The sequence below is a fragment of the Xyrauchen texanus genome, chromosome 13 (genome assembly GCF_025860055.1).
Source record: "Xyrauchen texanus isolate HMW12.3.18 chromosome 13, RBS_HiC_50CHRs, whole genome shotgun sequence".
In the NCBI taxonomy this organism is placed as follows: domain Eukaryota; kingdom Metazoa; phylum Chordata; class Actinopteri; order Cypriniformes; family Catostomidae; genus Xyrauchen; species Xyrauchen texanus.
The window spans coordinates 22,574,676-22,601,095 of record NC_068288.1 but is presented as its reverse complement, the minus strand read 5'-3'; the positions used below and the strand labels follow the sequence as shown (position 1 = coordinate 22,601,095).

Sequence of the window (26,420 nt, the reverse complement as noted above, 5' to 3'; positions counted from 1 at the left end):
ATCCAAAACCCAGCAACTAGGAGGAGGTTAACCCATGTGACTCTACCCTTCCTAGCAACTGGTCCAATTTGGTTGCTTAGGAGACATGGCTGAAATCACGCAGCACACCCTGGATTCAAACTCACGACTCCAGGAGTGGTAGTTAGCGTCTTTAATCTCTGAGCTACCCAGGCGCCCCCAAATGTACTTTTTTTTTAATTAAATTAGTGTAATTCTTAAAATAGTCATAAAAACACAACTGTCCATCTGCAAAGAGTCCCCACAGAAAAACAGGCCCTGTACACTTGTGGTGCAATGTAATCTAAAAAAGAACAGCAGACACTGCGGGTCATAGTATATCTCAAGTTCTGTGCATACTGTGAGATTCTCCATTAAGGGTAACTAGCACTTTGAGAATGTCTTTGATTGCTATTTGATAGATTCTGTTGAACAACACATTGTCCAGCGGCAACACATTTCAGCCAAAAACCTGATGAGGACCGGTGTGTCTCTAGAGGATGGTTACGCTGAAGTTGTAGATCAGTTTACCCGAATGAAAAAGCAAGACTGTATAAATGTGCCAGGACATTGTAGGTGAAGTGGATGATGTCTACCTCAAGTGAGATTTCCAACTGAACTCTTGCGATTTCTAACTAAAAACAGGCCTAAGTACAAGATTTCATAACCATTTTCATAGCTGTCCAACCATTTTACTACACTATCTGGTGGTAGCTGGAAGGAGAGAAGCTAATTGAACCCTGCCAAACACATTTGCACTGTCAGGTGGTCCCAAGTGTTCCAAGTGTTTTTTTTAAAAACGTTTTTAAAAAAAGATAGCTGAGAGACATTTTCTCTGTGTGGAGGCTTTGCACAGATGTTATTTTTCTTGTAAACAGCAGTCTCACTCTCTCTCACACACAAACACACATATATTAGATATACACTGGTGGCTAAAATTTTGGAATAATGTACAGATGTTTATATTTCTGAAATAAATTGGTACTTTAATTCACCAGAGTGGCATTCAGCTGAACACAAAGTAAAGTCAGGACATTAGTGATGTAAAAAACAGCACCGTCACTATTTGAAAAAAGGTAATTTCCAGCAGACATCACTCCAACACCTTATCTTTGAGTAATCATGCTTAATTGCTTTTATGACACAAGAAAATCACTTGCCATTATAGTACAACTGAAAACTATTTGGTTTGTTAAATGAAGCTTAACATTGTCTTTGTGTTTGTTTTGAGTTGCCACAATATGCAATAGACTGGCATGTCTTAAGGTCAATATTAGGTCAAAAATGGCAAAAAAAGAAACAGCTTTCTCTAAACATTTTTCAGTCAATCATTGTTTTGAGGAAGGAAGGCTATACAATGCTTGAAATTGCCAAAAATCTGAAAATTGCATACAAAGGTGTACACTTCAGTCTTCAAAGACAAAGGACAACTGGCTCTAACAAGGACAGAAAGAGATGTGGAAGACCAGATGTACAACTAAACAAGAGGATAAGTAAATCCGAGTCTCTCACATGTACTCAGCTGATAGGTTCATTGAATTCTACCTGCTCAACACCAGATTCAGTTACAGTTGTACAACAGTAAAGAGAAGACTCAGGGGTGCAGGCCTTATGGGAAGAATTGCAAAGAAAAAGCCACTTTTGAAACAGAAAAACAAAACAAAATGTTAGAGTGGGCAAAGAAATACAGACAATGGACAACAGATAACTGGAAAAGAGTGTTATGGATCTTAACCACATTGAGCTTTTGTGGGACTGTAAGGTGCGTGAGACGTGCCCGACAAGACAGCCACATCTATGGCAAGTGCTACATGAAGCGTGGGGTGAAATGTCACCTGAGTATCTGGACAAACTGACAGCTAGAATGCCAAGGATCTGCAAAGCTGTCATTGCTGCATGTGGAGGATTTTTTTATGAGAATTTAAGTAGTTTAAGAAGTTCAGAAATTTTTTCAAATTGTAATAGTAATTTTTCACGTTATTAATGTCCTGACTATACATTGTAATCAGTTGAATACCACTTTGGTGAATAAAAGTATACATATCTTTCCATAAGAGCAAAATCTGTACATTATTCCAAACTTTTGGCCGCCAGTGTGCATGTATGTCTGAGAGTGCAAATATTGCACATTGCAAATGTATACAGTATGTGTTTTTATGCTTGTGAAAGTACATAATAATCTGGTTAGGCAATCTATGGCTTCCCTAAAACAGCTGATTTAAATTGAAGACTAACATAAATACTTCAAATTAATAATAAATTGTTATGTTATATAAAATACATTTAAAAAGCTAAGATCTAAATAAATTCAAACAGAGAAGCAATTTGTTGATGCATCACATATTCATGATCTTACTTACAGTAGTTTCTGGCAAACAGTGTAAAAATAAAGATCTTGAACCCACTGCTTTCTATTATAAGAAAGCTCAGTAAAATAAAACTACATTTGAGCAACTCTTTTCTTCTTTCAATGTCAATACAGAAATAATACACAAATGTGTCACTAAAAAGCAATATGGTCTGGAAACTATGTAAAGTAGGTGCTTTTATGCTCTTCATTTTTTTGTTTGGTTTTGTTTTCTTGATCAACTGAGTGAACAAGTTCCTGTTTTCACTGACTATCCGCTGTGTTTTAGACATGCAGGTGTTTAACTGTTTTTTAATACATGAGCTTCAATGCATGATTTACATAACAGGCAACTTTTGTCCCCTTAGGATTTTGTCACATAGGAAACAATAGAGAAAGAGCATGAAAAGGACTGCAATGGGACCACGACATGGTGCGAGCCAGATTCGAACCTGTGTCTCCCACATGAGCACCACAGCTTAAATTGTCTTGGTCATGTGTGCGAACCAGGCCACATCTCTAACAAAATAAACACTTTTCACCCTTGCTTGTCCACACATATTTGATAATTGGCTATTAGATGTAAACTATTTATCCAACACAATCTTTTTTAAGAGCAAAATTGTAGGCAAATATTTAATAAAAATCTTGTGTTGATTAGATGCTACATATTAAGCTACATTTTTTTTAATCCAGATACATTTGAAAAAGTGTTTTTGTGTTCGAAACTCTCCCCATCCACACTGCCTTTTCAAGTGTCTACCAAAAGTTGCTCATCCACACATTTATGTGAAAACGCTTAAACCCCCTTTCCTGCGCATGCAAATAAATCTGTGTATTACATTTGTCCTCGAGTTCCGTCGCTGGACACCAATTCTGAGGAAACGTCCCTTCTTCTTTGAAGGAATGCAATGTGAATGTTGCACAATGTAACATTTATCTTTAACAAAACTATCAAAGTGAATATCAGGCACATCGGCAAATGAAAGTGTGGTCATGGCCTTAGACAACACTGGACATTTTTATTTTTTACAAAGAACTAGCAACAACTACACATTTGCATTTTAAATATACCTTTCTGTACAGTGTGATGAGCATTGTGCTGCTGAGGGTTCACTGATCCCCAGTCAGTCATTATATTGATGATCTCTCAGTATTTGCTTCAAGATTAAACCAGTACACACTTATGTTTCAGTAACAATTTACCCATCATCAACATACCCATTAGCTTCACTCTTCTCCACAATAGTAGCCTAACCTCCAAAAAAACTAACATGACAGAAACTCCTCTAAATCCCAACATAACAGAACATTCAACAATAAAAAAAAAATGCTTTTAGTAGAAATACATTAAAATAGCACTTAATTTAAAAGTTTACTCTTTCAATTCAGTCTCATGCAAAGCATGCTGGGACATGTAAATCCCCTGCCTGGTTTCAGCAATACATTGATGCAACAAATATTTTTCACATAGTCCTAATACAATTTCACAGCTTCTATTTTCTTGTGCACACACTGGTGTCCTTGTAGGACCAGGAGCAGAGCGGGGAGGGTACCGGCCGAGTTAGATGAGTCACCGGGGAGTACTGTGCACCTCGTGGCCAACGGGCTAGGAAGCCGGGCCACCTTCCCCTCACACTTGCCACGGTCCAACAATAGACAAGCCACGACAGAAGCCGCCACCCCTCGCTCACCGGACCACAGAGGGGAGCGCTTGCGGCCATCAGACCCAGCCCACATCCTGGATCATCCCATGGGCACTCCCCTATCTTCACTACCACGAAGATGTAAGATTCCCCATTTGTTTGGACACTTACTCCATTAGAAACATTATTTCTCCTTTTTGATTATTATTTTAAATAAATGCCTCTCCGAGGCCTCATTCTCACCCAGCCACAATATATTAAAATATTAATGATTTTTAAGAAACTACAAAAGGTAAGATTTATTTTTTATTACATTTCCCATCAAATTAGCTTAATGTGAATATCATTGTTTAAAAAATTCAATAGCCCTGTACAAATGCTTACGTTAATGAGACACCTTGACAAAGATTCCCTTTTTGCTCCCTATATACTGTTTCCTGTGATGGTCTTATTATAAAGTACCCTTGCTTTGATAATTGACACATTCACTTATCTCCATTAATAAAAAGTCAATTAGCTTGCCAAGGAATTGAGCTTATCCACTGTAATAGAGGCCTAATGAACTGCCCTCAAATCAAGGCCTCAACTCACCCTATCTTAAAGCACATTTTCTCACACAATAGCACAAAGGCAGATACAGGACCTAAAACAGCTTTTATGTTCTGTATCTGCCTTTCAACCTTCAATTAGGAATGTTCCAGACAGAAGCTCAGAATAAGTCAAGAGGTTAGTCAGACATGAAGTCGTGGCACTGAATGTAACAGATGGTTAAACAGAAGTGAACAGCGATAACAGGAAAACTTCAAATGTTATCTGATCCCTATACTCTGCTGTTCAAGAGCAACTAGACATATAGCCAATCCTTAAATAATGAAACTGAAAGCGTATCATTGTCAACCTTTTTATTGCCAACAGTGAGTGGAGAAACATTTCTATTTAGGTCTAAGGCTGATTTATACTTCTGCGTTGAACCTATGTGTAGGGTCGCATTTATAGCTCTGTGTTAGTGTGTCTGCGTCGTTCTGAGAGCAGCTAACCTGCTAACTATAGGTTTCATAAATAAACAAAATCAATGCAAGCAATGTCATTTCTGGATTCAAAAGTATTTATTAAATTATTGTAGCATCAGAAGTGGTCTCTGGTTAAAGCGGACCAATCACAGCTGTTGTGGTCTGCGTCGATGAGCAGTCATATTTTTGAAAAGGTGCACGTCAGGCTACGGCGTAGCCTACGTCATAGGTTCGATGCAAAGCTTAAAAAGGCCTTTAGAATACATTTGCCACTTTGCCTTTGTTTCTGACGCTGAAAGAAGAATGCAACTGACATCTGAGTTTGAAATGGTCCTTGAACAGGATGTAGTGTAAAATGGCAATTTAAAGAATAGTTCACTCAAAAATGAAAATTATGTCATCATAAAATGACTTAGATCCTTGTGTTGTTCCAAACACCTATGACTTTCCTCCATGGAACACAAAAGAAGATATTCGACAGAATATTAGCCTCAGTCACAATTCACTTCCCTTATAAGTGACAAAAATATATAATGTAAGTGAATGATGACCAATACTAACATTCTGCATAACATTTCCTGATGTGTTCCATGCAGGAAATACATTTCATCAAGAACACTACTTTTTGGGTGATTTATCCCTTTAACCAGCGTAAAAAAAGTCAGATATTTGATCAATAGATACTCTCTGACTGACATCTGTTATGTTGTTCATTATATTGCATCTGGATATATTGCTAAGCCTTGAGCTTCTATTATAGCAAGCAGCTGCAAACTGATGGTAATGTAGAATAGAGAAGCATAAAGTAGATATTATGCAATGTGTGGCAAACATTGGATAATAGGTCTGATACTGGTTTTAAATTGAGCACAGTGTTTAGATAAAAACACCCTAAAAATTGCTGAAGTGTGAACCACAATGCTCATGAGACTCAACAAGTGTGACAGAGACCTGTACACGCACTCTTCTGAAACACTAATTTTCACACTGAAATAACAAAACTATAGTTTCAACTACACGCTGCAGAATCAGAACATCAGTAAAATAGTTAGATAAAATGTGTTTAAATGGAATGAAATATGGATTAAAAAATTGCAACCCTAAATTTTGTTTCCTATTCATTAATTCTAACATTGTCTGATGTCATAAAGTTAATATTGCAGTAATATTAACAGTAATACATTTTTTCCTTTAAAAAAATAACATCCAAAAGACAAAAGATTTGAATGACATTTATACCAAGTCAATAAATTAGTATATGGTTAATTACGCAGAATTCTCTTTTTGTTTGTATAAATTAACCGACTAGAGTGAGATTTGTGTCAGAAATGCTTGACATGAATAATTTTAAGCTAACTAACAACAACAACAATGCTAGGTTATAGCATTATTATTGTACAATATGCACTGCATAAATTAACTCAAATATTCAATACAATAAAATTATTGTCATTTTTTTATATATATATACAAATAATTAAAAAATTATTACAAAAAGTTGCATATTGGTTATCAGATGCAGAAAACCTTTTTGGTTTAGATCATAAAAAAACAAATTGATTTCTAAAAAGAAGCAAATATGGTTCATCAGATATAATATGTCAGCTACTACAGCAGGCCATCATTCCCTGGTGATCAAACAGTGTACAAACTGGTAAAAAAGAGACCAAAACATTTAGTTTCCTGATTAGTACACTTGGCCCTGACAGCAAAGATGAAAACATTCTTCTAGATTTAAATTACATAATTTATATTTAATGGTTTTACATGTCATCTTCATGCTGTGAAAATATGGACATAAATGTAAACATGCAAAATCACAATAAATTCATATTTTTGGCACATTGTTGTAAATGTGTGGAGCATATTTATCTTTATTCACTGTGAAATGGGACACAGTACTGTAAGCTTAGACATCTCTCTCTCTCTCTCTCTCTCTCTCTCTCTCTGATAGCTGCCTCTCTGACTGGAACAGAAGTGTGAGAACTTTCTCCAATAATCTCATCATCACTTTCAATCTGAAACAAAGGCAGGTCTCTGTCGCTCTCACACCATCAAAGAGCAGCAGGGCTACAGCAAAAATAAAGCCCTCAGGTCCTCTATCTTTCTTATTTTCCTGCGAAATGTATAAAAATAGAATGACTTAATTAATACAATTTTTACCATAGAGATTAAGTTTAAGTCACATTTCTAATCAGAAAGCTTTTTGGGGTCCAGAAAGCCCACACTGTAACCATAGAAACCACTATCTGACAGAGCTCCTATCAGCCCATTAATGCAAGAAAAGAGCACTTTTATTGCAGAAACAAATTCCCAATAATAATCTTTAAATAAAAAGAAAATGAACAAATTGCTAATGGGCATGCCGCTAGCTTAAAATTGGTTGATGTCCACAGAATATAAAACTGCCTGTCTGGGTAGACACTACAAAGTAAGCATGTAAACATTGTTGAAGAATTAATGTGGTTTTACCCACATTTACGTAATACCCAAGGGCCATGTCTGTAATCAGTAATCAATAACTCATGCAACCCTGCACGTCTGCTTGTAAATGTGGGTTGCATGGCTTCTCCGGTTTCAATGCTGTTAGCAACTTTCTAAATATTATATAACAAACTATTGATTAAAAACATCAATGCATTCTGTGCATTTGAAATACATTTTACAAGGGATCTTATCATTGAGACTTTGATTATTGACAATTCTCATTCTGTATTTGTTTTTATGCATTTTCACATACACAAATAAGCTCCCATATGCTCCTGCAACAGGAACTTCCCCACCACTAACAAAGTAGCACCCAGAATTACCATGGTATTACCAAGTTATTTTTCTTTGTACTTGTATATGGGTATGTCAAAAAATCTTAAATCATAGTCTGAGTAATTTTTAGGGCTGTCAACCGATTAAAATTATTAATCAAATTAACTACAATATATATATCGGCAGAAAAAATCCCCTAAAAATAACACTCAATTGAATAATTATAAATAACAATATTTAAATAACTATAAATATAATACATATAATAAATATGACTCAGATAATTAAAACACTTAACATCATTGTGGCAGAGAAGTAATGAATTGATTAGGCAATACAAAAAGTGATTTTAGAAGGCAATCTATTGCTTATTACAATTATATAATTGAACCTAAGCCCAACATTTGGCCAAAATTCGTCAGTCTGTCCGAGGGAGACTTATTATAAGGGCTTGGAATAGTTAGGGTATATTTAGTTTTTCCATGTACCATTAGGTCTCAAATATGGTTGTCTGCTCAGCATTTCTAACAATGCTCATTTGACCGCTAGCGCAAAGGTACACATTCAATGCATGCACAGTACAACTGCTTTGTAATACCCTTTAGTACAGGCAATGGCACAGATGGATACTGTCCACATTTTCTTTAAAAACTGGGTCGCACACGGAAAGGCCGCGTGGACCGTGCTGATGATGAAACTTGCATCATGCATAGTTTGCGTGAGACGAACAGGGACACGGAACACCGAAGTATACTTTGGCCTTCACCTTAGCTGTGTTGCATCATAAATACAGTGATTTTAGAAGGTTATCATCTCAGTAATTAAAAAAATCTCTTAGCGTGGTTAGAAAAATTGGACTGCACACGTTCAGTGCTCGAGCACTCTGCTGATGACGAAATTTGTGTCACGTGTCCTGTGAGGGCGCTCAGATTTTAACGGCTGACTGAAGTATACTTTTGGGCAAATCATGCCACTCCATCCAGCTGTGTTTGAACGCAAAAAATCAACCTCATTTTGTGTTGTCTGGATGGTTTGTAGCCTGTACAAATGTGCTTGCGTGTTTGTAAATGTATTGTTATTTATATATTTAATGGCACTGAATCAGGACATTAAATCGACAACCCTAGTCTTTTTATATCACAGTGACGGTATACTGTACAAATTGATTTAGTTTTTTGTTTTTTTAGTTTTAGTGTTGTGGCTTGTTTCCATTGTGATTTCAACTATCGATTGCTTTGATGTGCACTACTTGGCAACCATATTTACTAAATATATTTAATTTATAAATAACAAATAAAATACCATTTCCAAATAAAAAAGGTTTGGTATAAGTAAAACTAACATTATAAAATGGATAGCTCCATTTGGAAGCCAAATGGAAGTTATGATTAGATGAGCCAGATTTGAAGCCATTGTAAAAAAAAGCTGATATACCCACACCATACATCAGTCAAATCGATTCGTGAGTGCACAAACACAGCGGTGGTAATAAACATAATGTCCAAACTAAAAATATAGAGGAACATCAAATAAAGTCCCAGACAATTATAACTATCATTTCATGAAACAAAAATGTACAAGATTTGTGTTAAACTTTCTATAGATCATAATTTATTTTTCAATTATTATTATTATTATGTATACAATATATTTACAACTGTATTTATGATATAATTTGTATTGCCATTTTTCCATCTGCTGTCATTGAGTGATTTTTACGTTACAGCAAAACGGGCCAGTGGAAGACGTTGGCAAGGGTACAATGTTTGGATTCGGTACCATTTTTTAGACCCCTTCATTATTTTGATTATATTTTAGTTTTGTTTTTAGTGTAATTTGAATTAAAAAATATTTTTGGTTTGATTTTTTTTCAATAAATAAATTTTTCAAAATCAACCAGTACAACTGAAGTGCGTGCCAATAAAATCACTGTAAATTAGGGCTGCACAATTTGGGAAAAAATTCATATTGCCATTATTGAGGTTAATACTGTGATATGTGATTGCGATATAATAAACGTTTGGTTACGTATGTAACCTCCGTTCCCCGAGCGAGGGAACGACACGTTGTGTCGGAGAAGCGACACTAGGGGTCTCTCTTGAGCGCTGATATTCACCTCTGACCTATTGAAAAGGCCAATGAGAGTTGGCAGTCAGTATTTGCATACCCCGCCCCCGCATACGGGTATTTAAGCGGGGCAAATACGGAAGTTTAGTCAGGATTTTTCTGAGGAGCCGGAAATGGTCCGGCCACAACAGTGGCTCGGTTCAGCGACATGGCGGAGGAAAGACACAACTTGTCGTTCCCTCCCTCGGGGAACGGAGGTTAAATACGTAACCAAATGTTCCCCTCCTGTCGCTCTCTCCACGTTGTGTCGGAGAAGCGACACTAGGGGACCCATTCCAATCTTGCCATGTGCTGAACCGTGTACGTGAACTGCCGATACAGAGGCGGGCAGGGATTCATCCAGTGCCGCGCATCGTCTGTACCTGGCTGCACGTACCCTTCCCCAATGCCCCATACGAACATCGGGATCCTTCTAGTTACCCTGAGAGGGGAACAAGGCGATGTTTGCCAACATGGGAACGGGCCAGCCTGGCTGGGCCTCTTTTCTCTCTATGTTTCTCGCATAGAGCAATCACGGCCGGGGCCCGTACACGCATAGAGGGAAGGGGGTCTTACCCAGACCCTGCGAAGACCACACCTGCCCTTTTTCTTGGGGAGGAAAAGTGGTAGACATGTCACACGGCCGTCCTAGGGCTCATGTGGAAAGTATGGTGTGGTGGTAGATCCAGCCTCGAAAGGGGGGAGTTGCTACAGCACGGCGACCGGGGCAGCTGTAACTGCCTAAGGGAGACACGGGGGTCCGCTCGTAAGGGGACAGAACAGTTGAATTACACACAGGGGGAGTCCGAGCAGGAGGCCTTACCTGTGGAGCACCTATACCAGTACAGGGTAGCCATCAGGGTACCCGCAGTGGCTTGGGTCGGCGAGTTCCTGGGGGAGCTGGGGAGGAATCGACCGGGGTCCCGACTCGGAGTGGGGCGCCCTGGGAAAAAAGGTGCACTACTTAACCTTGACGTCAGGAAAAGGGCGCTGGGCGCAAGCGATCCACCCGGCCGGTCAGTCTACGTGTTACCGAGTTCTACGGGCTCGGACCTGACATAACACGAGACGCAACCGACTCAACGCGGAGGTTGTAAAACCTCGCAAAGGTGTTGAGTTTTGCCCAACCCGCGGCTCTACAGATGTCTGCTAGGGAGGTGCCCTTGGCCAGTGCCCACGAGGACGCAACACCCCTTGTTGAGTGAGCTCGGACCCGCAAGGGTAGGGGCACGGCCTGGGTGTGATAAGCCAGTGTGATGGCGTCAACAACCCAGTGGGCGAGCCTCTGTTTGGAGACGGCATTCCCTTTCTGCCGTCCCCCAAAGCAGACAAAGAGCTGCTCAGAGCGTCTGGTGCTCTGTGTGCGGTCCAGGTAAATGTGCAGGGCACGCACTGGACATAGCAACGAAAGGGCTGGGTCTGCCTCCTCCCGGGGCAGTGCTTGCAGGTTCACTACCTGATCTCAGAATGGTGTGGTAGGAACCTTGGGCACATAGCCCGGTCACGGTCTTAGGATCACAGACGTATCCGCCGGACCAAACTCCAGGCAAGTGTCGCTGACAGAGAACGCTTGCAGGTCCCCGACCCTCTTGATAGAGGCGAGCGCGATCAGCAGGGCCGTCTTAAGAGAGGGAGGTCTCTGGAGTCCTGCCAAGACTACCGAGAGATCCCAGGAGGGAACTAGGCCTGGCCGGGAGGGATTCAACCTCCGGGCGCCTCTCAGGAACCTGAGGATCAGGTCGTGCTTACCCAAAGACTTGCCATCTACAGGATCGTGGAGGGTGGCAATGGCGGCAACATACACCTTGAGGGTGGACGGGGACAGCCTCCTGTCCAGCCTCTCCTGTAGGAACAGGAGCACTGACTTGATCGCGCATCTCTGCGGGTCTTCAGTTCGGGAAGAACACCAATCTGCGAACAAGTGCCACTTTAGGGCGTAAAGGTGCCTGGTAGAGGGGGCTCTGGCTTGGTTGAATGTATTCACAACGGTTGCCGGTAAGCCGGCTAGCTCTTCCGCATCCCGTCCAGGGACCAGACGTGGAGGTTCCAGAGGTCTGGGCGCGGGTGCCAGAGCATGCCCCGTCCCTGAGAGAGGAGGTCCTTTCTCAGGGGAATTCGCCAGGGAGGAGCTGTCGCGAGAAGCCTGAGTTCCGAGAACCAAGTCCGATTGGGCCAGTAGGGGGTCACTAGCGTGACTTGCTCCTCGTCCTCCCTGACCTTGCACAGCACCGGTGCAAGAAGGCTCACTGGGGGAAATGCGTACTTGCGCAGCCCCGAGGGCCAGCTGTGTGCCAGCTCGTCTGTCCCGAGGGGAGCCTCTGTTAGGGCGTACCAGAGCGGGCAGTGGGAGGTTTCCTGGGAGGCGAACAGGTCTACCTGGGCCTTGCCAAACCGTTCCCAAATCAGCTGGACCGACTGGGGGTGAAGCCTCCACTCCCCGCCGGGCAGGCGTTGTCGTGATAGCGTGTCCGCTACGACGTTGAGCTTGCCGGGGTTGTGAGTGGCACGCAGCGACTTGAGTCGCTGCTGGCTCCATAGGAGGAGACGGCGGGCGAGTTGTGACATGTGGCGGGAGCGTACGCCGCCTTGGCGATTTATGTACGCCACCACCGTGGTGCTGTCCGATCTCACGAGGACGTGTTTGTCCCAAACTAACGGGAGGAACTTCCTGAGAGCAAGAAGGACGGTCAGCAACTCCAGGCAGTTGATGTGCCAACGCAGCGGGGCCCCTTTCCAGCGTGCCCACTGCACACGGCATCCCACCCGGACCGGGAGGCATCGGTTGTGACCAGAACGCGTCGGGACACCTGCTGCAGGGGCACGCCTGCCCGTAAAAAGCAGAGGTCTGTCCAGGGTCGGAGTGTTTTGAGACAGGCGGGGGTGATCCTTACCCGATGCGTGCCGTGGTGCCATGCTTGTCTCGGGACTCGAGTCTGGAGCCAGTGCCGGAGTGGTCTCATATGCATCAACCCCAGCAGCGCGACCGCCGCGGAGGACGCCATATGCCCCAGGAGCCTCTGGAAAAGTTTTAGAGGGACCACTGTGCCTGGCTTGAAGGAAGCGAGGCAGTCCAGCACCGACTGAGCACGCTCGCTCGTGAGACGTGCTGTCATTGAGACTGAGTCTAACTCCAACCCGAGAAAATAGATGCTCTGAACCGGAGTGAGCTTGCTCTTTTCCCAGTTGACCTGAAGCCCCAAGCGGCTGAGGTGCTGGAGCACCTGGTCTCTGTGTGTGCATAGTAACTCTCGAGAGTGTGCTAGGATGAGCCAGTCGTCGAGGTAGTTGAGAATGCGGATGCCGGCTACTCGTAGCGGGGCAAGAGTAGCCGGCATCACGAATCGCGCACCTTCGTGAAGACGCGAGGGGACAGAGACAGGCCGAAGGGGAGGACTTTGTACTGAAACGCCTGGCCGTCGAACGCGTACCGTAATAAGGGTCGGTGTCGTGGCAGAATTGAGACGTGGAAGTACGCGTCCTTCAGGTCTACCGCTGCGAGCCAATCTAGATGCTGAACGCCAGCCAGAATATTTCTCTGCATGAGTTTTTTGAACGGAAGTTTTAACAAGGCCCGATTGAAAACTCGCAGGTCCAGGATTGGTCGTAAGCCGCCGCCTTTCTTGGGCACAATGAAGTAAGGGCTGTAGAAATCCTTCCTTATTTCGGTTGGAGGGACGGGCTCTACCGCGCCCTTGGCTAAGAGGGTCGCGATTTCCGTGCGCAGGGAACTGACATACTCGCCGTGTACTGCGGAAAACCGGGCGCCCCTGAAGGGGGGCGGGAGCCGGGCAAACTGAATTGCGTAACCGAGTCGAATGGTCCGGTGCAGCCAGCGTGATGCGTTGGGAAGCGAAAGCCACGCTTCCCAGCTCTGCGCTAGGGGCACCAAAGTGACGAGTATTTTGGACGTACCCGGCGGGGCCTCGCAGCGGGGCGGAACATGTATGGCAGCGTCGGGCGGCTTCGTCGCGGCCTGAGGCTGAGGTGCTGAGAATAGACTCAAAGCACTTACCTTGCTCCGTGCACCCGGCAGGGGGCGGGTTCGTGACTGAGGAGGAGGTCTGATGCTGGCGTCCTCTGGACTCGTCTGAACCGGCCGGCCGGGGGACAGTCGTGGGCAGGTGGAAGGCGGGATCGCCGTGACCGGGACTGTCGTAACCTGAAAGCAGATTGCCGTGAGAACGGCATTTGCAGGCCAGGTGACCCAGAGGCAAAGGAAATAGCTCTTAATGAGAATGTGGGTACCACAGCCCCCGTCAGGGGAACGGAGCGGTCTTACCACCTCCGGAGCTAACGTCTTCGGCTCTGGGTCGGCTGTCTCAGGAACGCTTGGGAGCCTTCCGGGTCCTAGAGGGGGTTCGTGAGACAGGGGGCGTGCGCCGCCTGCGGGGTGCTCGACACTGGGGCTGAGAGCTGGGCCCGGGTTGAGGCAGAGCAGGAGCTGGTTTCTTCGCAGGGGGACGCCCTCGACGGGCAGACGGGGCAGGGCCTGTAGCGGCAGGTCTGCGGCGGGGCATGATGCTTGAGAGATGGCCTCCATCTGCTTCTTCACAGCGGAGAACTGTTGGGCGAAGTCCTCGACAGTGTCGCCGAAAAGGCCAATCTGAGAGACAGGTGCGTCCAGGAGGCGGTTCTTGTCGGCCTCACGCATCTCGACCAGATTGAGCCAAAGATGGCGTTCCTGGACCACTAGGGTGGCCATCGCCTGTCCGAGTGCCTGTGCTGTGGCCTTCGTCGCTCTCAGGGCGAGGTCGGTCGCTGAGCGCAGTTCCTGCAGCACACAAGGATCAGGTCCACCCCCGTGCATGCTTCTGAGTGCTTTGGCCTGGTGGACTTGCAGGAGGGCCATCACATGCAGGGCGGAGGCAGCGCGTCCAGCCGCACTGTAGGCCTTCGCGTTGAGCGAGGATGTTGTCCTACAGGGCTTGGATGGGAGTACGGGGCGGCCACGCCAGGAGGTAGGGCTACTGGGGCATAGATGGTACGCAACTGCCCTATCGACCTGAGGAATCGCCCCGTATCCGTGGTGCTCTCCGCTGTCGAGGGTGGTGAGAGTGGAGCGGGTGGCACCTAGACGGGCGGAGAGCGGGGCTCTCCACGTAGACGTCAGCTCGTCATGCACCTCCGGGAAAAACGGGACCGGGGGGATGCGAGGCCGCGAACAGCGCACTGCCCCCAGGAACCAGTCATCCAACCGTGAAGGCTGTGGGGAGGATGGAGGGTTCCAATCCAACCCCACGCTCACGGCGGCCCGGGAAAGCATGTCAGACATCTGAGTGTCAGCCTCAGCCTGGGCCTGCTGGCCCGAAGGCGGCAGTCCAGGGGAGTCCTCGGCATCAGACATCACACTCTCATGCAGCGCGAGCTCATCTGCTCGGCTCGGAGGATAGACAGCCGGGCCGTGAGGCGAGCCGCTATCGGCGCTGAGCGTGGACGGTGACCAGCGAGCGTGTCGGGAACGGGAGGTTCGCGGGGGCTACCCGGTGAAACTGCACTCGCTGCCGCCTCAAATCGCCTCCAGCGCCAACCGCATCGTCCTCAATCCCGTGGGAAGAAGGAGCAATGCGGGTGCAGCTGGGGTGGCTTGCTTTCTGTTGAAAGCAAGCCGCGATCGCTAACGTGGTCATGGTCATGTTCTCACAGTGAGAACATGAACCATCCACAAACGCCGTCTCGGTGTGATCGCGGCCCAAACACACGAGACAGCGCCTGTGGCCGTCTGAAGCGGAGAGCACTCTACCGCATCCAGGAACAACACTGGGGCGGAAGGGCATCTTGAAAAAAACGCGTTCTGAAAAGAACGTTCAACGCCGCTGTGTTTTGCTCTTTTAGAGAAATTACTCTTTTAATAGGAATTTACTCTTAATACACAGTGTGTGTGTGTGTCTGCGCTGTCGAAGGCTCAGGGCAACAATGCACGCCGTGCAATGTAAAGGAGAAAGCCGCTGTTGTCGCCGTCAAGATCCAACAGCATGCAGATCGTCAGAGGAATCAGGAACGTTTTAATGTGGTGTGTAACTCGCAGCAAACTGCAGACAGACCATCGGCTCGAAGAAATTTTCTGACTAAACTTCCGTGATTTGCCCCGCTTAAATACCCGTGATGCGTGGCGGGTATGCAAATACTGACTGCCAACTCTCATTGGCCCTTTTCAATAGGTCAGAGGTGAATATCGGCGCTCAAGAGAGACCCCTAGTGTCGCTTCTCCGACACAACGTGGAGAGAGCGACAGAAGGGGAACAAATGGTATCATGAGTCAACTTGCTTGGTTATCAAGGAAAATGCACAAATAGATTACTGATAATGCTGAAATGTGTATTTCTCAACTCAAACATACAAACTAGCAACAACAACAACTATACTGTAAATGCAGTGTTTTCAAATCAAAATATTATTACAAAATTAAATAATATCTTTGCATTAATGCAAACTTGATATTTTCTCAATATTACATCTTAATAAAATAGAACAATAAATAAGAACATACAAATTTTCACGAAAATAAGATTGTCCAAACAAACAGGGACATTTAATCAGGATGTAACATGTACTTTCTATAAACTCTTTTGAAAAGGAAACTGGATATAAATGTGTGTTTCACTCAATCAAACCCCTAAAAATGTTGTTGTTGTGTATGTATATATATATATATATATAAATAACACACATTATTTTTCACATAAGATTAATCTTAATATTATCTCATCAATGATGCAACATGTTGCAAGCGGCAGACAGTGGGGGTGAGAGACGAGCGTCTCCGTGTTACAGTGCGCATCAGCCGGCGGAACTTTAAATCTCTCCCGCTCAGATTGGGTCTCTTCCGCGACTGGATGAAGCAGCTCTGACCTCACAGAGAATGACAGTTTTGGAGTTTGTGTTCATTTACATGGCACGCTCCCATATTATATGAACTTTAATTAAGGATAAAATAAAGATATATCGCAAAGCTGTGATCTGTGTTTCTAACAGAAACTCGAGCTGCAGACAGCAGGGGTGAGAGACGAGCATCTCCGTGTTAGAGTGTGCATCAGCCGCGGAACTTTAAATCTCTCCCGGTCTCGACTCCCACTCAGATTGGGTCTCTTGCGCGACTGTTTGATTCTCTGACCGCACAGAGAATGACAGTTTTGGAGTTAGCCTCTTATTTACATGTCGCGCTCCCGTATTATATTAACTTTAATTATTGATGAAATAAAGACATATCGCCAAGCTGTGATATGTGTTTCTGTGTTATTTTTACTGGCCACCAGTTCAGTGTTGGTCTGCTCGGCATCAATCTTCACCTGATTTACTTGCTGAACACCGGAAACTCGCATGACATGACCACATGTGCCACTCCCTAAACTGAGACTGACTGGTCATCTTTATTAGCAGTGTAGAAAATGGGCAAACAGCTCTCAGAGAGAATGGGCTGTCACGTCCACACATGACCTTATTTATTTAATAAAATCGTAGCATTTGCCATTATATAATCGCACAGGCTAACATCGCGATTGTGATATGATTAATCGTGCAGTACTACTGTAAATACTAGCCATGATTTTAGTGTTAGTAGATGAAAATGTATAATACATACACTGTATAATTTAACAGAGAGTATATCCAAATCCTGGTGAGAATAACATTTTCTATGCGTGTTAAATGAGCGTCACTGTCAAGGACATATGCCTGACATTCAACAAGGACATAATTAAGGCACAAAAGAACATCATTTTCAATGAAACTAATTAATTGCATGCAGCCCATTAACACTACCAACTTCTTATGAATGTGCTGCCTTTGTTTATATCACTGATGTTTGACAGGGAATGGACTATATAATAAGACGCAGATGGTGCAGTAACCAGAGAACAAACTCAGATTTAAATTGCAGTTGACCCAGCCCTTTAGTGCATTGCACACACAAGTTTTCCAAACCCACTTGTGCTTAGACTTCACGCATGCTTGCACGAAAATACCAAACCCATTGACTTTGAGTTATAACTTAAAGCAACACTGTGCTTAGCACTAGTAACTCTTAAAATAGGGCCAGATATTATTGCAGAAAGTTGCAAGTTCTTAGTGCCTAACAACAATCCCTTAATAACAAGTACTTCCTTTTCTGGACATGATATCTTAATCTGTATTTTTGTATTTCTCCATATTTCATCACTCTCGTGTGTAAATAATGTAAAGCAGTCTTGTTCACTTATAGCCATGCAAATATATCTACTATCTACAGCAGCAAAATCTCTGTTAGCTGAAACAATTCTAATGCCAGACTGAATACCAGGGCTGCAAGTTTATGTAAAAAACAGAAATGGTCAATCATTTCCCTTGATATTGTAATTGCAATACATTTCCATTAATACAATTTACATGAAAATGCTGGGTGGATCATTTGCATGCCAAACTTGTTATGTCCGCTACATCCAAAACAAGCCTAAATAAAGTCAATTTCTGGTTGATTTTAAAGCGGTTTTATTAGTATAAATTAAGTGCCTACACAGTCAACTTCATATTGGCCCACTAAGAACCACAAAAAACAAATCTGTAATTAAAATTTTGAATAAATTATACACAGATCTGAGTGACAGACTTGTCTGTGATTAGTTACAATGTTCAACCACTGCAAAAACACACCATAATGAAATACTTTGATGCACAAGTAGACCTACGTCTATAGACTTCTACAATTGACACTTTTTGTGATTATTTATTTGTGGCAGCTGTAATTTTGATTATTTATCTGATTAATTGTGCAGCCCTACAGTATACTGTCACATCGCCAAACCCTAATGATGATTCCATTGTATCCTTTGAAGTGGAGAACCCATGGTATAAATACAGCAATAATTCATTAACATGCTGTACATCAAAGTACCTCAGAATTACCATATGGTACCATCACTGGTACCATCACCACATCGGTACTATGGTACTGTCAAAGAAATTAAATGTAAGGGAAATTAACTGGCATGGGCACACAATCACACACTCTCACACATACATCCTAATTAACTTCCCTTTATCCAACAAATATCATCAGAGAAAGAGACAATGAGAGGAACATAAAATCCTGAGCAGCGAGACAAGAGAGAAGATGACAGGGAGATGGAGCTGGCACAACAGATGGACACATTCTTGGCACCTGCCAACCATCTGATCGGTTATACTGGGGCCATGTTGCTCTAATGGAATGTGCCACCCAAGACCTACAGTGAATGTGGACATCACATGCTCCTAAACACCTGGACAGAAGCCAACAATGAGTTCCCATACACAGCACTCCTGTGGGCTCATGCATGCATGCTGCCAACCTTTTCATGTACACATTGAGCCCTGATTACACATCGAGTTGAGCACTGATCTAAATTATCAAAGTTAAGCAGTTGAGAAAGAACTATACAAAAATAGGGCTTTTCAAATCTATTTGTATAACAGCTAGTGTCTGTATTGTCTGTATTTCACTTACATTAAGGGTTGGTGCATGGTTATTAAACTGACAGCAGAAGCAAAACATCCCATAAAGCAAATAAGCCAGAAACATATTTTTCAATGTGTGTGTTTATGAGTGTGCTTTTCCAAATGTTTTTTCTTTTTCTTTTTTTTTTAGTGCCAAGAGAAATCTGGCATACAAAAGGCCAGCAAAAGGCCAACAAACCACTTTCATGGTCTGATATTCACCTTTCCCCCCAAATAAAATCTCATTGGCAAGAAGACAGCTTCAAAGAGCCAGACAAGACTTTTTGGTATGATGCAAGGCAAGTCAAGAGCTCTTATGTTCTGCAATCATGGTACAGCAACATCCTTGGATACTTCAAGCAAGTTTTTCCATTTACATCTTGAGGTTTCGTGTAACAGACAGATTTGTCATTCAAATTTTTGCAGCATTTCCCCTGTCTGTATTTTGACTCAAGACCAAGTCGATCACGGTTTCACATTTTGATCCTCCAGTGGAAAAAACACATCAAGTAAAAACAAACGTACTTTATGTTCTGACCATGGTCATATGCAAATCTGTACAAATTGTAATAATTAAAATGCTATAGTCAAGGCTATAAATCTTACCAGCTCCCTCATGTGCTGCCTCCCCTGGTTGTTTATAAGGGTTGAACTTGGGCTTGGGAGCCACAACAGGAGCAAACTTCTTAGGAGCCTGTTGCTGGGATACGGAAATGCTGGTAGTACCCATAGGTAAGCTTGTCTCCATCCTTGCAGTCATGTGACCTTGATGGTCACCATCATTATGGCCACCCCACATGATTCTGAGAAAATATCTAAAAAACAACAACAAAAGACTGCATTATTGTATTTCATTGAGTTGTACTGGTCCCATAGTGCTCGTGTCACCACATTGCGTCAAGAGTTATAGTGGTGTTTGAATGCCAGCGTCACATTCTTTCCTTAAAATAGTTGTTCTTGTGAGTAATACAGACATGGGTGGAAAAGACATTGTGCCTCATTACATCAGGGACCAAAACCCCATCCTTAGAGCTCTGTGTTAAACTTTCAATAATAGCAGTAGCAGTTTCGCCCTCTTATATCTTTGTTCCTATCTGTGAACTTAGCAAAGTTCAAAACTGTGCACTTTAAACATGAGGCATGGACAAATCTCAATCAAATCTATTAAAATCAGAAAATGGGCCCAAACTTAGAAAATGTATGGCCCAAAATGTAGGTGCTGTCACACTAGAGCATTTGGTGCAGGTCTGAGTCTGTTTGACATCAAAGTTATGTTTGTTTAGTTAGGGTTAACACTGTTTTCCACTAGAAAGAATGGTTCACGTGAATGCCGTTACAGCTGGCAGTTGGCATGAATGCAATCGTCATAAATTGCGGAACTGCTTTTGATGACGTATAATTTGCATCTCTGCATGCTCCAGGTCACACTTATTATACTATGATAATGTCTTTATAATAGATGCTTGTGGAACCGGTCCTGCTTGACCCTCTCTGGTGTCAGCAGGCATGGGAGGCGGGCATGCTAACGAGAAGGCTAAATGCTACAGCCTCCAGCGTCAGTCCCTAGCACGCCTCTTTAGGCCAGGGTGTGAGGTTTACACATACCGCACAGCTATCATGTACCATCTGGTTCCTGTTACACTCAACCCCTTAAACCTTACTCCCATCTGGGTCACAGCAGCACTTTAAACAGTCCTGCTCAACTCGCTCTGCACGGGATTCGAATGGGTATTAGCGGGCATGGGAAGCGGGCACACTAATGAGGAGGCTAAAGGCTACAGCCTCTAGCGTCAGTCACTAGTGCGCCTCTTGAGGCCAGGGGAGTGAGGTTTACACATATCGCACAGCTATCACATACCAGCTTGCTCCCGTAACACTTGTCTACAAACAAATCACTTTGAAGAGCAGCTCGCATTCTAAGCAATTTATGCAATAATCTGAGGCAGACAAATGGAAGTGTTGTTCTGTAAAGTTTTGGTGGTAAATCCAAAGGACCAAAACATGAACTAACAACAGTGGTAAACAGCCGCCACTGGTACTCACAGGGTTTTGGACCCAAAGGTACAATTTGAAAAGAGGCCAAAGGAGCCAGGGGAAGGAGGGAAGAAGTAAACTTGAGTTCGCCCTAGTGTGCTAACAGCCAAAAAGTGAATATTTTCAGACCTGAAGTCTCAGAACTGGATAGATTCCAAAACTAAAGATGATGCTAATCATTCCTTGAGTCCTCTGGGAAGTGCCAAGGTGTCGCTTAAGAGGCTGTTTTAGAACCTGTAATCTGATACTCCATAATCCCTTACTTCACAGTGAGAAGCAAATAACTCCCAGTTGCTACATCCATCTCAATTAAAACAATAAAAAATCTGACATCAGCTGAATATAATGAAGAAAATGCACTAGTCTTGCTACAGCTAGGAAACTTGCCAGAGAACAGAGAACATTATAGCAGTTTAGTTTTCACTGAGGAGCTGAAAGATTTCATATTACAGTTGAAAACTTGACATTATTTACAACCCCATTTTTGACAAGTCCAATTAGAACTTTAATTCCAGTGAATCAATATTGTGACTTTCCTTTTAACTTATGTTTAAGCTCTTGCTCAATGTTTAGTTAGGACAGAGGCAGTTGAAAGTGGGGAATAAATTATGGCAAAAAGAAAAGAGGAGGAATGTTCAGCATGAATCCAATTTCCCTCCCCCACATGAGTACAATGTCTGTAACCAATTTTATAACTTATTTACCTAAACTTTTATTTGTATTTTACTACTTTTTTTTTGTATTTTTCTCTCAGACAGACATATTTACATACCCATGGATGTTTACCTGCTTGTGAATTTAGCTGCAGGGTCACTGCTTTATATTAAGACTCTTAAAACATTTGAGCAACTTTTGTATGATAGATACTTCTGCTTTCCTATATGACTATTATTTATTAATTGGTGTTTAAATGTCCCGTTTAAGAATGCAGAAAGATATTTTAAAGCAGACTTGTACCAATAATCATATTAAAGAAAAAAATGTAAATAAAAGTTTGGACTTTATGGTTAAGACATACCCTGTTATGTGTCATATGTCAGTGATGATAATAAATTGTCAAATAAATGCCATCATTTGCTATATCTGTTGAATATGAAGCAGCATTTGACACGGGTGTGAAGGTGCAAAAATGGACTGAACCTGTGCCACAGGGATCAAATAGCTCTGGTGGTTATGTAGTTTGAGGTTAGTGTGTAATTCATTTTATCTGCAGTGTAAAGTGTAATAAGATAACAAGCACCACATGCAGGCTGAGGTTAAGTGAGGTGGTTCTCATGAACAAAATGCAAGAACATCGAGTCAGTGACTGACTGACCTAAGGAGCCTTAACAAAATCCACATGACCCTAAAGCTGGATTTCCTTGAAACAACCTCAAGTGTGTAATACATTAAATAAAACATTTCTCATATAAATATATTTTTAAGAAGAAATACATCTCTTCAAGTAGTTTCCTAATTACGAGGTTGCAGGCATAATTCAGAGGCTGAAACGGTTCTGTTTGGACAAAATGTAAAGGGAGTGAGAGCACTGTAAATGCACAATTAGTCATATGATAATACGGACACAAGAGGATACTAAAAGAGTGTTTTTTTTTCTTATACACTTTTAAAGAGGAGCCGTTGCCAGCGGTGAAAAAGCAAAAAGGCTTTTTTTTTATTATCTCAAACTCATAGAGCTATAAACTGAGTGTAAAGAGCACACACACACACCAAGCTCAAAATATATATATTATTTGTTTCCTATTTTTTAGATAATGAAAGCCAAAATATGAAATGCAATGGATCAATATTTACGGTGTCTTCCATTATTTTGTAGAGGGGGGTCAAAAAGGCCATTATCATCTACTGAGATTTGGAAATGGAGATCTACTGCTCCATGTTTACACTGAGATAGGTAGGTCTGTTACTATAATCAGTTGACTTCAGCACCCCTTGTTGCATGAAATGTAAAAAAAATGGAACAAACACTTTTTGTGTTGTTGGAGTGTTTATAAATCCAGAAGTATTAAAGATATCTTAATATAATTTTAGATTCTGGTTCAGAACAAACTTTCCTTTAGGAATCTTTATACATAAGGCCTTATATGGTTAACTCCCAAAGAAATGGGGCTCTACATATGGCTCCGCGAGTGAATCGATAAATTTTAAAATTTTCAATGGTTGAAAACCAAATGTGGGTCGCACAGTATGAAGCCAGTTTTTCTTGTCCAACAAAACATGTCTGAAGCATAAATTATAGAAACTAAAAATGTACCTTTGTTTAATTACATAAAAACAATAATGCCAAAAATACATTATAATTAAGAATAAGCAACATATGAGTCTTCAGTCCAATACCAATATCCAGTGTTTCGATATCAAAAATATACATCTACCAACTAATGTATCATTAGGGGTACCAAAGCACCAAAGAAGCTGGAAACCTACTGTATTTGTACTGATTATGCTTAAAATCATGGGTGAAAATGATCATTTTGATCAATCTGATCCATGTGATTTATATTTTGGCTTTTATCATAATGATATTTTCTTTCTTCAGAAACAGTTTTAACAAAATCAAAAAATTTAGCCAGGGAATCTTAAATTTAGCTGAAGAAAGAAAGAAAGCTCTTGCTCTGGCAGAAGTCACTTATAGCTGTTGTTTTACCATCACAACCCTTCCAAACTGTTTCAACAGCATCTTTCATGTTTATTCTGCTTTTGGTCTTTTTGTGGAAGCATTTTGTTGCTTTTTGAAATTGTAGCTGTGCACACTGTTTGGCTGCTTCTGACTGATGCAGGTTTTACAATTTCCCTCAAGAGACGAGCCAAAAGAGCCCACGCACAATCATGTTCTGATAACGTCTACCCATACCACACAGCAGAACTTCTTCACCCAGCTTCCCTATTAATTCTCCTTTTCCCATTACCCTGCTCACAAGAATGGAAACAGGGGACATTAGCACAGTAGTGGTCCTAACACACCTGAACTCTCTGGTAAAGGTTGAAAAAGAACAAAGGATGTATATTCCTCATTTCTTCACAAGTGCAAGTGGTGTGTCATGCTTCCTGGCCTGTGCGGCAGACTCTATTGTAATGCCTGGAGAGTATGTGTTAAAAGAATAAAGCACAGCTTAACCTCAATTCTAACTCTTCTGTGAGAAGGACAAGAGTGAGCAGAAGGGATCAACATGGATCAAAGAGACTATAGATTGATCGAGACATAGGATGTCAAAGCAGACAGGTGCAATGGAACTTTCCTTTTCCAATGTGTTCTGCAAATAGAACCTCAAAAAAGCATTTTGTGAGAGATGTCATTTATCTGGTAAGGACTGGTAATGAACCGGAGATGTTTGCACTTGGAAGATGATAATACAGGAACTGTGCATGGTTAAGTTCTAACTAACAAAAACCAAAAAGTACTTTGGTGGTAATACAATAGTAAGAAAATAAATAAGTTTACTATATGAACACAAGAAATATTAACAATATATAACAAGAAAAACACAGTCTTTTAATACATGTTAAATAACACATAGGGACATTTTGAGTGATGATGCGAATACATTGCTGAGTCAGTGTTTAGAACTGATTCAACTGATTATTTAAAATCAATCACAGAGATGAAATGAACTCACTAAATCTACTTAATTCTGTCTTAATTAGTCAAGAGAAAAGGCTGGATTGCAAAACTAGTCCAATGGTATGGTCTTTCAGAAACTTCACCAAATCATCACAATGTTCACAGGTTGCATTATTTTACGTCGCCATCATGTAAATGTCATTGTACATGAATACGGTATTCATTTTATGTATGCAAAATGAACTAGATCTGAAAACAGCATGGTATACAAGCATTTTACTAATGCAAGACACAAGGGCATCAGAGAGGCCCACATAGGCTGACATTTCAGGTAGAACACTGATCTTTATTTATCTACTCATCTTCTCTTGTGCATCTCCTGATGCTGTTATTGCATGGATGGAATCTTAATGGCCTGTGACAATTTGTCAGCTCTTGCTCTGTTGTCACACATGACATGGCAGGTCATGTGCTGCAGCAGACACTGTGTGCTGGGCCTGATCTGAAGGTTAAAGTGACACGTAAACAACGCTTCAGACACTTGAGAATAAACAAGATAGAATACTGCACTCTGACAAGATGTAGCACACATAAACACAGTTCCTCAAGAGGAGAGATGATGGAATGAGGACTCTGACACAGACATTTGGATAAATGCTCCACAGGTGATTTTTCTGTGGAAAATTAGAAAAAATCTTTTAATCAAAGTCCCATTTACATTACATGCTTGAGTATATGCTGCACAGGCTATCAACTTTAAGTAAGGACAAAACACAAAAAAAAACTCTGACTATAGAGCTGCAAATTTACATGGCTAATATAATTTTTCCTTCCACAAAAAAGTTTTGGCCATTCAATTATTATTATTATTATTATTATTATTATTATTATTATTATTATTATTATCCTAAATAGTTTGTGGACTTTAAGATGAAGTGTAAAATCTCTGCACTTCATCTTTAAGTTCAACTTTTCTGAACATCCCTCAAATGGTCCTTGGCATAGATTAAAGCTCTTGGCATTCTCTCAACAACATCATGAGGTATCCAACTGAGATGCTTTTTAATCAGTATTGACAGGAGTTATTGTGAATGCTGGACACACAATGGCTGCTTTCCCTTCACTTTTAAGGCCAACTTGTCCAATTAAAAAAATTAATTAATAATTGAAAAATAGGCACAGTTTATATACGTCTATAAAATTTATTTCAAGCATTTAAACATGTTAAATACATTACAATTCTTTGTAGATCATGAGAAAAATAAATTCTATCAAATTTATTCAAATGTTTGACTGGTGTTTCAAATGTACACTTAAAAAAAGAAAAAAAAAAATATATATATATATATATGTGTGTGTGTGTGTGTGTGTGTGTGTATTAAGATTTACAAATTTCAATTTCATAAGATAATTCCATCAAATTTAATTGAGTAATATTTAAAAAAATATAATAAAAAAATAGAGTGACTTCAGCCAGGTCTCCTAAGCAACCAAATTAACCCGGTTGC

General features: G+C 41.8%; 1 protein-coding gene across 3 annotated transcripts in view; it reads right to left on the bottom strand.

Annotated features, from left to right (window-relative positions):
* LOC127654062 (lipoma-preferred partner homolog) overlaps window positions 1-26,420 on the bottom strand; it is a 287,765-nt gene that overhangs the window by 179,892 nt on the left and 81,453 nt on the right. For 2 of the 3 annotated variants that reach the window (XM_052141028.1, XM_052141029.1), the window contains exon 3: window positions 19,923-20,131. The exons of the other annotated variant lie outside the window; for it this stretch is intronic. In XM_052141028.1, coding sequence (XP_051996988.1) covers window positions 19,923-20,115 — 193 coding nt within the window. In that variant the 5' untranslated portion in view covers window positions 20,116-20,131. The remainder of the gene's footprint in view (window positions 1-19,922; window positions 20,132-26,420) is intronic. 3 annotated transcript variants of the gene reach the window in all.